The sequence below is a fragment of the Lepidochelys kempii genome, chromosome 15 (assembly GCF_965140265.1).
Source record: "Lepidochelys kempii isolate rLepKem1 chromosome 15, rLepKem1.hap2, whole genome shotgun sequence".
NCBI classification, from domain to species: Eukaryota; Metazoa; Chordata; order Testudines; family Cheloniidae; genus Lepidochelys; species Lepidochelys kempii.
In genome coordinates, this window is record NC_133270.1 from 2,353,307 (window position 1) to 2,365,867 (window position 12,561).

Here is a 12,561-nt window from a genome sequence, read left to right on the forward strand (position 1 = left end):
AGAGGTGGGGTCATCTGCCCCTGCCCTGGTCTGTGGCAGCGAGGCCTTGAGCCCTGAAGCGTGAGGTTTGCCACCTCTTCCCCCGTGCGGCTGCCCGGGTTGGAGCCTCCCTGCAGCCCAACCGCGGCGGTGCCGCCTGGACCGCAGAAGGGACCCGAACGAACTTTTCCGTGTCCAACGCAAACGGGAGCGAGCAGCCGAGACCAGACCAGTCCGGGTCCTTTACAAACCCGCCCAGCTCTCCGCGCGGGGCAGGGAGACTGGCCGGGGAAATGCTCGCAGTGGCCTAGAAGGAGCAAAGCTCCAGGGCCCCCGGCCAGCAGGGCCCATCGATCAGCCGGCCCGAGGCCTGTCCCGCGCGGGCCAGAGCCGCCCCGCACGGACTCCGGCAGCGCATCGGGCGGAGACGCGCCGCTCACCCGCAGGGCTCCGCTTTCCTGACGCTCCCTGGCCGGCCCGGCGCTCGGGCGGAGAGGACATGCCGGGCGCGGAGCATGGCCGGGCTGCTGCGTCCTCCGCCCGGTGAGGACACGCCGCCCCGGGAGCCGCAGGGCACGCGGCCTGCTGGGAGCAGCGGAGCCGGCTCCCGCGCCGAGCTTGCCCAGCAGCGAGCGGAGCAGCCCGGAGCGGTAGGAAACGCTTGGCCCTGCTGCCCCGGAGCGGACCTCGGTGCGGAGCGAAGAGCAGCCCGCGGGGAGGCGGGCACCCCCCCCCAGCCCGCGGGGAGGCGGGCACCCCCCCTTCCTCCCCCCCCCCAGCCCGCGGGGAGGCGGGCACCCCCCCTTCCTCCCCCCCCCAGCCCGCGGGGAGGCGGGCACCCCCCCTTCCTCCCCCCCCACCATCCTACAGGCTGAGAACCCACGGACCCAGACTTGGGTGCTTTCCATATGCCCCTTGCAGCAACAGGGACCCAGACAGCCAGGGGCTGGGGAAATGAGGCCATGAGTTATTGTTTGGGGTGGGGAAGGGGAGGCTCCTGGCAGTCCGGTCCTGGCACCGGAGCAGGGCACAGGCCAGCACATGAGCTGCAGGATTTGCAACACAAGGCTTCAGAAAGAGCAGCCACCTGCTGTCCTGTGTTTGAGGCCAGCTGGGCGGTTCTCCCGTCCCGGGGCAGTGGGCACTGCAGGGCCCAGCCGGCTGTGAGCTGACTGCCTCGCGGTCCCTCCTCTGTAGCATGAGTGGCTCTCATCTGTGGTGTTGTCTCACACAGCTGCAAGCGCCTGACAGGCTGGTAACTGCTGTGAGCGATCACAGTTCACACCTCGCTGCCGGGCCACAAAGGAAACCTGTAGCCCTGACCCTCAGCTCAGGACAGAGTCCACACAACCGCATGGCTACATGGTCCTCTCATCTGCCTGCAACTCACATGCTGACAAGGATGGGTGCTGGGTATGGGGATCTCTCCTGTAACAGCATTGGGTGCCAGGGTGCAGCCTGCCAGGCACAGGGCTCCGAGAGGGCAGCATCTTGGAGGTGGGCCCACCTCAAGGTGGGCCATTTCCAGCAGTTGACAAGAATGTCTGAGGAACAGTGTGGTGGGGAGGGAATAAAAGTGGGGAAATAGTTTTACTTTGTGTAATGACACATCTACTCACAGTCTCTATTGAAGCCTAACTTAATGGTATCCAGTTTGCAAATTAAATCCAGTTCAGCAGAGGGCAGCATCTTGGAGACGGTCCCAGCTCATGTATTGGGGCCAGGGTGAAGTTTGGGCAAGCTCGAGGCTCCTTGTTTCCTTGTGTATTGGGCATCAGGGGACACACTGGGATGCCCTGGTCAGAGCTCCCTGCTTCCCCATAAAATGGATCCCGGGGGGTTGTCCTCACCTGAGCACAGCCTGGGGCAAGCATCCTCATTGCCCTTATATGGTTTGTTTGTGTATTTGGGAGACTCAGTCCCCCCTTCTCCCCACAGACAGTCCCCGAGTCTGAGAATTTCCCAGGCCCTGGTTGCCTCTGCCTGCCTTGCCAAGTCCCCCGAAATCCAGGATCCCTCCAAGAGGACCATGGTGTAGCTGTGTCTCCCCTCTCAAGGTGATGCTGCCCAGGAGGCACCGAACATGGATGCGGGGACTGGAGGGCCCCCCACTTGCTTCTGTTACCCTAATGCTGCTTCTTGGCATCTTTTGGCTGCTGGGGGTTTGTGAGAATCTGTCCTTAGCGCCAGCCCTGCTGTTCAGACACTTCCAAGGTGGGTACCTGTCCCGCCCCTACCCCCCTCCTCTTGCCCACCCCTCAGATTGTAGCCTTGCTCCAGGGCTCTCACTCCTGGTGCCTGGCTGTTTAACAAGTCACTGGTGGGAGACTGGAGCATCCCGCTGGGAGCAGAGAGGTTCCCTGTCTCTTGCTGGCGGGCTGGCTGCACTGAGCTGGGAATGGCGCGTGCAGCTCCAGTGTCGGCGAATCCTGCGCAGGGACTGGTGGGGCAGGGAGAGGCCCTGGGGGGCTTTCAGCGTGCTGTGAAATGAGACCAATGGCCGCTCCGTGCAGGAGGAGAGGACCAGACCTGGTCAGGCCCAGGCCTGTGCTAAGTCCTTTCCCAGCGCTGGGCTCCCCGAGGAGGAAGGTAAATACAGAGAGTCCCACAGTAACGGGTCATCCCTCACTCTTCTCCCCAGTGTATCGCCTGGCCACCTACTGTCTGTGCCACACGGATCCCGCCCTCCTGCTCCTCAACGTGCTGCTCTTCCCTGTGCTGGGCTGGCACCAGGAGCGGCACCACGGCACCCTGCGCTACCTCCACGCCTCCCTGCTCAGCGCGGTGATCTCGGCTGTGCTCTACCTTGTCCTGGCTGGGCTCTGGGCGCCTCCCCCTGCTGCTGCCAGCGGCTACACACCGGTCCACCTGGCCATGCTGGGGCGCCGTCTGGTGCTGAGGAGCAGGGCTGGGGCCACGGGGCAGGCGCGTGCGGTGGCCCTGCCCTGGCTGCTCCTTGCATTCAGCCAGCTTCTCTCCCCCGGGTGCCCCTTCCTCCTCCACCTGAGTGGTGCGCTTACAGGGCTGGCCTGTATCCTCTGTGTGATGGGCAGGGTGTTCCCGGGGCCTCGCCAGCCTGGCACGGTACTGACTGGGCCCTGAAGAGGGGCACAGGTATCCCTGCAGACGCTGCAAGCCAGTGTGATCAGTTGGCCTGTGGAATGGGGTCCCCAGGGAAGGGGAGGATGCCCCTGGATAACGCTCCAGTGAACAATCCTGCCCTGAGAGGGACTGGGTGGGACTCCACCGGGCTTTGCCACCCCTAGATATTAGGTGCCTCAGTCCTGGAAGTGCACCAGCCATTTAAGACCCAGCTCTCCTGACCCTAGCTCAACCCCAGCCATCGTCAGAGCCGTGTGTCATATCTCTCCCAGGCCCACTGTCAGCGCCCTAAGTGAGTCCAGTTCTGCTCTAGCTGGCAGGAGAAGGGATCATAGAATATCAGGGTTGGAAGGGACCTCAGGAGGTCATCTAGTCCAACCCCCTGCTCAAAGCAGGACCGATCCCCAATTTTTGCCCCAGATCCCTAAATGGCCCCCTCAAGGATTGAACTCACAACCCTGGGTTTAGCAGGCCAAAGCTCAAACCACTGAGCTATCCCTCCCAACTAGGGGCCTCTTCCTCCTCCAACAGCAGCCTCACCCCACTCCTCAGAGGCATCAGGGCCTGCTTGCTGGGCAGCTTCCTAGCAATCTGTGTCCCAGCCTGGTCGGCTGCCACCCCTCTGCCTGGCCTGCAGACTCCTAGCCCTGCTGTTGCAGGTCAACTAATTAGCCACAGCTGGGGAGGTAGCGACTCGCCCTAGTGACAGTGCAGAGGGGGGTTTATATGCCCCATCACAGGGCCAATGGAGCCAGTGGGTCAGCCTGCAGCAGCTGTGCCAAAGTCAGCGGGGACTAGGCAAGTATCACACACGTGGAGCTGGCAGCCGGGAGGTTTGCAACGCATGTGTATTTTCGGTGCCATGGCGGCAGCAGGAACAGCAAGTAACAATGTCCAGCAAAGCAGCCCCCCCTCCTCCCCCCGGCCTCCCAAGCCAGGCTGCAGACTCGGAAGCAGGACACTGCATTCAGAAGGAGTCTTCACAAACAGAAAGGCAAGAAACTGGGGAATATTCCACTCAGCCTCCCCCAGATGTGACTCTATGGAAGTCAGTGGTGGGGGAGTGCCTGGGGTCACAATTCAGCCATTAATTCTTTTAAATGAAAGCTAAGATTGTGGAGAAAACAGTCCACTCCACAGGAAAATAGCTAAGGCCCCAGATTGCCCGCTCTGGAAATGGGATATGGAGCCTAGTTTGGATGCTGCCCTGGCTGGGAGGGAGTGAAAGTCCTTCCCACCTGATAGCTTTTCAGTGGCCTATGTGAAAGACGTTTGATGAGTCTCAGTCCAGCTCTTAGGGGTTAGGTGTCCCCACATCACAGAAACCACCATGCCAACAACCACTAATTGACCCTCTTGTCTGGGCTGTAGAGGCTGGATTCTTCCTTCCCATCTCTCAGCTCAGGGCAGAGGCGCATTGTTGGGTAGGAAGCTGGCACGGCTGGTATATTTTTAGTAGCTTAGGGGTTTGGTCTCCCAAGGTTGTCATTCCACCAGCACTAAACACCAGTTAATATCTCAGTGAAAAGGAGCGAGAGCCCCCCAGAAGCTTGGTGATCTTGCTATCCCACGCCTCTTTAGCACTGAGTGCCTGGCATCCATTGCATGACCTCAGACACTCTCCTTTCCGTGAGCTTTCTCCCGGTGCCCGTCTCTGGCTCATGCTCGCAGACCTTGGCACAACCTGATGTACACGTAAAGTAACCATCCCTGGGGTTTGCGGTTACTCCAGGGGAGTTTTGCCCAGCTGAAGGCAGCATTATTAGGCACCTGAGCTCTGCCTCTAATGTGGTTAAAACGAGCCAGTCACAGCTGCCATCATCTTTATGGAGATTACAGATCCCAACATGCCTTGCAGACCCTTGGGTTATTTGGCTCCTAGCTAGCCAGGCTGGGGACCAGGAAGCATCCCCAGCAGGGGCCTGCAGCAGACGTTTTCCTTGACCAGAGGAACTGGTGGCAGATTGGTCCAGGGTCTTGTCGTGGCTGGAGCTGTCAGAGAGGCGCCTGGAAGTGCTGCATGATGGGACCATCTGCAGGACACTGGCGGGAAGCAGATTCGTCCGCTTTATCCTGTGCCCAAGAGGGGGGATCCTTCCCACAAGCCATGTGGCCAGCACCAGGGGCAGGTACGTGGGGTGGCTCCAGGCTGGCTGGGGTTCACTGCATCACTATGAGAGACATCATCAGCTTACAGCCCCTGGCTCTCCCCTTGTGCCCCCAGGCGGGCCTGGTGTCCCACTGGTTACTGCTGTTTATCTCCCTCCCTCAATGTCCCAGCAGTTAGTGCTCTGGACTGCCTAGCAGAAACCTGGCTGGAGATGGCAAGGAGGGAGGGTCACCCACCAGCAACCCCTCTGGTCTAGTGCTGCATAGCAAGGAGTCCTGGGGTGGGATGTCGGCTGACCCAGAACCTCCTCCCCCAGACACAGGGAGTCTCCTGTACCACTGTTTTAGGGTCTGGCATCGCCAGCGTGAGAAACATGTCCCTGCTAGAGTCAGGGGGCGCTCCCCAACCCCAATGAAGGAAAGGAACTCCCCCCCCCCAACCCCCACTCAATTGGGGGACACCCTGGCTGCCCTCTGTGGTGGGTTAGGAAACTGCTCCCTCCCGCTGTCTGTTTGGACTCTCCTCTGATTCCTTCTTTGATTCCCAGGTCTCCAGGACTCTCTGCCCCCCCAGCCCAGCAGTGTTTCTCGGGGGGCCTTTCAGACCAGTCCTTAGCCATGGCACCTGCTTCTCCCTGGGCTGCTGAAAGACCTAGGTGCTGGCAGGGTTCTGAGATGTCATACCCGTCCGTCCCTCTGGCTGGCTTCCCAGATCTCCATGGGGGCCCTCCCTCATGGGACAGCCCCAGCCTGCACTCTGGGGCATCACTCTTGGGCCCGGGAGAGGTCCTGCTGGATGAGCAGTTGCTGCTGGCCGGGATCCAGGCCTCCCTGAAGGACGCCAGCCTGGAGGCTGCCGTGGGAGGAGTTCAGCTTTCCAAATCCTCCGTCTCCTCTCTGCGGTAAGGGGCATGGCGGGGGGAGGGGGAAGGTGATGCCTGGGGGATGGAGAGGGAGGCACCCCTTAGTGACCAGTGTGGAGCAGAGGCCAGACGCTTCAGCCCACTTGGCTTCTAACCCAGAGCCAAATTGGGGGGCTCTTTGGGCAGCACCCACTGAGCCTGAGAGCACAGCGTGGGCTGCCCTCTGGTTCCCTCCATCTCTGCTGGCTGCGGCCCCTGGTGCAGCTTGTTCATGCTTCATGGCTCCCCCCGCCAAGGTCCTCTCATGCTGACCTGGCCAGATTGGGCTAGCTCAACCCTGCTGAGTGACAGCTACAGGCAGAGCATTGCACATGAGGAGCTGTGGAGTCTCGGGCCACCTGATGGGCAGGCAGGCTGCTGTCTGCGCCATTGCATGTGTGTTTGTTGGGCATGGACCCTGCGGGAGTGTGGGCTGCCCACCAGCAACCACAGAGCCATCCACATCAAACAGGCCTGAATTCTCCCCACCTGCCCCTGCTTTCCCTGCCCAGCCCCATGTCCCCACCCACAGTCCAAAGGTTTCTTCAAAAAAGAACTAGATAAGTTCACGGAGGATCAGTCCATCAATGGCTATTGGGCAGGGATGGTGTCCGTAGCCTCTGTTTGCCAGAAGCTGGGAATGGGCAACAGGGGATGGATAATTTCATAGAATCATAGACTTTAAGGTCAGAAGGGACCATTGTGATCATCTAGTCTGACCCCCTGCACAATGCAGGCCATGGAATTGCATCCACCAACTCCTGTAACAAACCCCTAACTTATGTCTGAGCTATTGAAGTCCTCAAATCATGGTTTAAAGACTTCAAGGTGTAGTGAATCCTCCAGCAAGTGACCCCGTGCCTCATGCTGCAGAGAATGGCAAAGGCCCTTGGAGGGTTTTCGCCTATCTGCCCTGGGGGAAAATTCCTTCCTGACCCCAAATAGGGCGATCAGCTAAACCCTGAGGATGTGGGCAAGACTCACGAGCCAGACACGAGCCAGGAAAGAATTCTGTGTAGTAACTCAGATCCCACCCCATCTAACATCTCATCACAGGCCATTGGGCATATCTACCGCTAGTAGTCAAAGATCAATTAATTGCCAAAATTAGGCTATCCCATCATATCATCCCTTCCATAAATTTATCAAGCTTAGTTTTGAAGCCAGATATGTCGTTTGACCCCACTGTTCCCCTTGGAAGGCTGTTCCAGAACTTCACTCCTCTGATGGTTAGAAACCTTCGTCTAATTTCAAGTCTAAATTTCCTGATGGCCAGTTTATATCCATTTGTTCTTGTGTCCACGTTGGTACTGAGCTTAAATAATTCTTCTCCCTCCATGGTATTTATCCCTCTGATATATTTATAGAGAGCAATCCTATCTCCCCTCAGCCTTCTTTTGGTTAGGCTAAACAAGCCAAGCTCTTTGAGTCTCCTTTCATAAGACAGGTTTTGCATTCCTCGGATCATCCTGGTAGCCCTTATCTGTACCTGTTCCAGTTTGAATTCATCCTTCTTAAACATGGGAGACCAGAACTGCACACAATATTCCAGATGAGGTCACACCGGTGCCTTGTATAACGGTACTAACACCTCCTTATCTCGACTGGAAATACCTCGCCTGATGCATCCCAAGACCGCCATTAGCTTTTTTGACGGCCATATCACATTGGCGGCTCATAGTCATCCTGTGATCGACCAGTACTCCGAGGTCCTTCTCCTTCTTTGTTACTTCCATGTAACGCGTCCCCAGTTTATAGCAGAAATTCTTGTTATTAATCCCTAAATGCATGACCTTGCACTTTTCACTATTACATTTCATCCTATTACTCCAGTTTACAAGGTCATCCAGATCTTCCTGTATGATATCCCGGTCCTTCTCTGTATTGGGAATACCGCCCAGCTTTGTGTCATCCACAAACTTTATTAGCACATTCCCGCTTTTTGTGCCAAGGTCAGTAATAAAAAGGTTAAATAAGATTGGTCCCAAAATTGATCCCCGAGGAACTCCACTGGTAACCTCCTTCCAGCCTGACAGTTCACCTTTCAATGTGACCCGTTGTAGTCTCCCCTTTAACCATTTCCTTATCCACCTTTCAGTTTTCGTATTGACCCCCATCTTTTCCAATTTAGCTAATAATTCTTCATGTGGAACTGTATCAAACGCCGTACTGACATCAAGGTAAAGTAGATCCACTGCGTTCCCTTTGTCTAAAAAAATCTGTTACCTTCTCAGAGAAGGAGATCAGGTTGGTTTGGCACAATCTACCTTTTGTAAAACCATGTTGTATTTTGTACCAATTACCATTGACCTCAATGTCCTTAACTACTTTATAATCAAAATTTTTTCCAAGACCTTGCATACTGCAGATGTCAAAAGAACAGGCCTGTAGTTACCCGGATTGCTTTTTTTACCTTTCTTAAAAATAGGAACTATGTTAGCAATTTTCCACTCATTTGATGATTACCTGTTCTGTTCATTCATAGAATGTCAGGGTTGGAAGGGACTTCAGGAGATCGTCTAGTCTGACCCCCCTCCTCAAAGCAGGGCCAATCCCTAATTTTTGCCCCAGATCCCTAAATGGCCCCCTCAAGGATTGAACTCACAACCCTGGGCTATCCCTCTCCCCCCTGGGGCACCTGGTATTGGCCACTGTCAGAAGACAGGATACTGGGCTAGATGGACCTTTGGTCTGACCCAGTCTGGCCGTTCTTATGGCCTCTGTTCCCCTCGTTCCCCAGGCTGCAGCAGCTGGAGAGGATGGGCTTCCCCACAGAGCATGCAGTGGTGGCCCTGGCAGCCACGGGCCGAGTGGAGGGGGCCGTCTCGCTGCTGATCGAAGGCCAGATCGGGGACAAGGCCGTGGTGACATTGGAGAGCAGGCCAGCCTGCCGTGAGCATCTGCTTCCCACAGAGCAAGCCATACCCACCACAGAGTAAAGGGCTCCAGTAATTAACAGCAGAAATAACGGCCCAAAGCTGAGCCATCGTGTTTGAGATCACCAGGCCCTTAGGGAAGGAAGAGAGCAAAGCCCATTACTGGAAGCACCATGAGCTTGGGTGCACCCTCTATCCGAAGATGTGGGAGTCCTGTAGGGCTCAGCTCCAGGCCTGGGCTCCCTTGGGAACAGCTGTGTGAGAGGATGGGGAAACAGGAGAGGTGAGGCCGGTTCTGAGCTGGGTGCTGCAGGGAGGAAGAGCAGTTGCATGACTGAGGCATGGCTCGGGCTGTGCAGAGGAGTCACGTGCAGCATGGTGCCTCCTACCTTCTCCATCCCTTCTCTTGTGCCAGCCCCCACAGGCTCCGGCCTCTTGTTTTCTGCCTGACCCATCCCTTCCTTGGTAAGGCCGTGCTAAATTTTAACGTGAGTTAGCAGCCAGGCTAGTACAGGCCATTCTGGTCCTCCCAAATGTTTGTTCCAGGGCACAAGCCTTTATGATTTGGGCTGGTATTCAAGCCGTGTCCTGGAACTCACAGTTAGGGAGCATCCACGCTAGCATGGGCAAATATATTAGCTAATTGGTGACTGAGTAACTGGCATTAGGAAGCACCAGTGTAGACAGATCCTGTCACTAGCTGGGGTTGGGGGTGAGGCCAGCAGTGGGGGCAGGAGCACCGAGGCACTCCACAGCCCAGGGAGCTCCAGGTTTAATGCTGCTGCCGGGGGCAAGGGATGCTAGAAAACAGGCAAGATCCATGCTTGTGTCGTCTGGAGCCTAAACTCTGCCACACATCGCATCGTCCCAGGCAGTCCCATGGCATTCAGGGTGGGGGGTTATGTCACCAGCAGTCTGGGAATCCTAAACAGTAACTGTAACATCCCGCAGCATGTGGCTGAGCTCCCCAAAGGCCGACTCCCCTGGAAAGCAGAGGGGAGGGCTAGCCAGGGAAAGGTGCCTGCCAGCTCCCATCCCATTGCCTGGAAGGTGGAACCTGCTTTCTCTGCCTGCCCTCTGGTTGGCTTTACCAAGGTGTTGGCTCCTGGACCTACCAGCTGCTGACATGATGGTGCCCTGCCTACATGGGATTCACCTGGAGACCACCAGCATCATCCCCCTTCAGCTGCTTTCTAGCCTTGGTCTATCTTGCCACAGGCTGTGAGAGCCAGCGAGCTCTGCCACCATTGATAAGGGCCCCTGCAGAAGTGCCTGCTGCCCGGCCAGCCGGACGTGCCTGCCTGGGGAGCTACCTGTGGACCCCTGGAGGTGAACTGTTGCTGTTCTTTGCTGGAGAAATAAAGTTTCACCAAACCCTGGGGAGGCTGCTGGCTGCTCTCATTGCCTGTGGCCAGGCTTGGCCGGTCGTTTGTTTCCTTCAGGTCCTTTCCTTGGTGCAGCCTGTGGGTGAGGACGGAGTGGGAGCGCCGAGCCTCTAGCCAGCATCCTTCCTGGCTGCAGCCAATGCCCGTCAGTGGTGCGAGCCCCCTGCTCCCCACCCCAGCTTTAGGAGCACAGCCAGACTGCTGTGCCGCTGGAGCTTAGTGACACGTTTTAATGACCTTTAGACCATTTGTCCTGCGGCTGGCCAGGATCACAAGCATACACAATACAAAGGCAGATTCCCTCCCCAGCCGCTTGCGCAGTTAGCGGCAGGGTTGCACCGGGTGCTGGCTTCAGATGGGCCTCTCCACAAATGACCCCAGACTTCCCTGCTTCTGGCCCGTCTCCCCATTTGACAGCAACTCTCCCAGTTGTTAGTGGGTGCTCAGGGCGCACAGGGAAGGGCGTACACAGCAGCCAGGACATCAGGGAGGATGGTGGGAGGTGGGGCAAGGGTGTGTGGCTGCTAGATAGGTTTTGGTTATGTCTCTCCCCTCCCTAGCCATCCTTAGCTGTGGGGATGCTGAGTTCCCTGACTGATCAAGGAGGTGGAGCAGGGAATGGAGGCCTGGCGCCCTGCCTACATCCAACCATGGCGACTGCCCCTTGGTGACACTTTGGCCTCCAGGGGAAAGATCCCTCCACGCTGGGGGAAGGTGCCCAGGGTGGGGCTGAGGATGCTGGAAGGGGACCTGCCTGAGGCCCAGCTGAAGCCCCACCCAGGGGTGGTAGCTGCCCCTGCTCCGGAAGAAGTGTTGCTCCAGGTAAAGCCTTTGTGGGGTAAGAAGCGGGCATGTGTTGGGTGCAGCTGAGCTGCCTGAACCAGCGAGCACCGCCTGGGGGGTAGGGTGCCCCCGCCTTAGTGGGTTCCAGCATCTCAGCCCCATCTCTGTGCACACTCACAGCAGCTGGCGTGGGGGCCTGACTGCTCCCCACATGCTTTGGGGGAAGAATGGGCTGGATGATGGAAGCCCCACAGCTGTTCCCTGGGCCTGAGACAGGCCTGGGTACTCTGAGATGGGGGATGGCCACATGGGTAATTACCCCCCTCAGGTGCCTTTGCTGAACACAGGCCAAGGGCAGGCTGGCTGCTGAGCCAGAGGGGCCCATGGCAGCCAAAGCCCAGCGCGGCAGCGTTTGAGCAGGTGTACGCTCCATCCTGGCTCAGCCTGCTTAGCTTGGTTTTCAGTGGCCAGCCGGGTCACCCCACCTTGGTGCTCGTGTTCAGAGGTATGGGCAGAGCTGCCTTGCAATGCCAGCGCTGTTCAGGGGCTGCCGGGGCCCAAACCCGTACCGGGGTAACGGTCTGGCGGAGAGCCTGGCGCTGGGCAGCGCTACACCTGTCCCAGCAGCCCCTGCTCTGGGGATGGGTTCACTGGTGAAACGGCAGGAACTTGGCTCCACGGGAGCTGAGCCAATCCCTGGGGACTGGGAAGGGCCAAGGCACCATCCCCTGCACGCCCTTGGTGGGGGAGCCAAGACTGAATTCCTGGGGACTGCCCAGGATAAACCCTCTGCAGTTTGGGAGCAGAAGGGCGAGCGACGCCCTCTCTCCCATCCCTGCCAGGCTGGGGAGCTACAGGCCAAGGGCACCATGGAGACATCCCACACAATAGCACCTAGAGATAGAGAGCGCCCCCTGCAGTACAATGAGGGGAGCATGGGGTAGGGGGTGCTGGAGACAGGAGGAGGCAGCCAGCAGGGGGTCAGTTAGTACACACATAACACTGGTTACAGGCCTCTTTCGAAAGAGCACAAATAAATACGTCATGCCGGCGAGCCCCACGTCCTGGGACGGATCCTCGAGCGTTTCTTCGTGCGACAGTCCAGAGTGATGTGGGGGAGGGAAGGGAGAGTGCCCAAGGGGACCTTAATGCTTGGGGAGATGACTCCCGCTCACACCCCGAGGGGTGGGCTGCCCCCTCTTCACTTGCTGTCATCCTCGGCCTTCTGGGCCAGCTGGCGTGGGACGATTCTGTAGGCTGCCAGCCTGTCGCGCTTGCCCCGGTGGAAGCTGGGGGCGCTAGTGGGGAAGGGTTCGGCGCCTGAACCTGGCTCTGGCTCTAGCAGGGGAAGGGAAGAAAAGCAGAGTCAAATCCAGCCGTTTCGCCACTGACACCCAACCAGGGAGTTTGGAAGAGCGCAGGGCA

General features: G+C 57.9%; 2 protein-coding genes across 12 annotated transcripts in view; one reads left to right on the forward strand and one right to left on the reverse strand.

Moving 5' to 3' along the window:
- Nucleotides 1–10,347, forward strand: RHBDD3 (rhomboid domain containing 3). Of its 4 annotated transcripts, none has more exons than XM_073312553.1 (6): nucleotides 1–629; nucleotides 2,037–2,193; nucleotides 2,621–3,010; nucleotides 5,045–5,210; nucleotides 5,739–6,092; nucleotides 8,833–10,347. In XM_073312553.1, exons 1-6 carry the CDS (start codon nucleotides 495–497, stop codon nucleotides 9,029–9,031), a joined length of 1,401 nt encoding a protein of 466 aa, XP_073168654.1. In that variant the 5' UTR covers nucleotides 1–494; the 3' UTR covers nucleotides 9,032–10,347. The 4 variants fall into 4 exon arrangements, with proteins under 4 accessions (XP_073168654.1, XP_073168655.1, XP_073168656.1 ...); XM_073312554.1 differs by having other exon boundaries at nucleotides 539–629; nucleotides 1,918–2,193; XM_073312555.1 differs by having other exon boundaries at nucleotides 581–669; nucleotides 1,918–2,193.
- EMID1 (EMI domain containing 1) overlaps nucleotides 8,530–12,561 on the reverse strand; it is a 95,746-nt gene continuing 91,714 nt past the window's right edge. For 5 of the 8 annotated variants that reach the window (XM_073312550.1, XM_073312548.1, XM_073312547.1 and 2 more), the window contains one exon: nucleotides 8,530–12,474. In XM_073312550.1, coding sequence (XP_073168651.1) covers nucleotides 12,118–12,474 — 357 coding nt within the window. In that variant the 3' untranslated portion in view covers nucleotides 8,530–12,117. The remainder of the gene's footprint in view (nucleotides 12,475–12,561) is intronic. The other 3 variants (XM_073312551.1, XM_073312549.1, XM_073312552.1) reach the window with 2 other exon arrangements.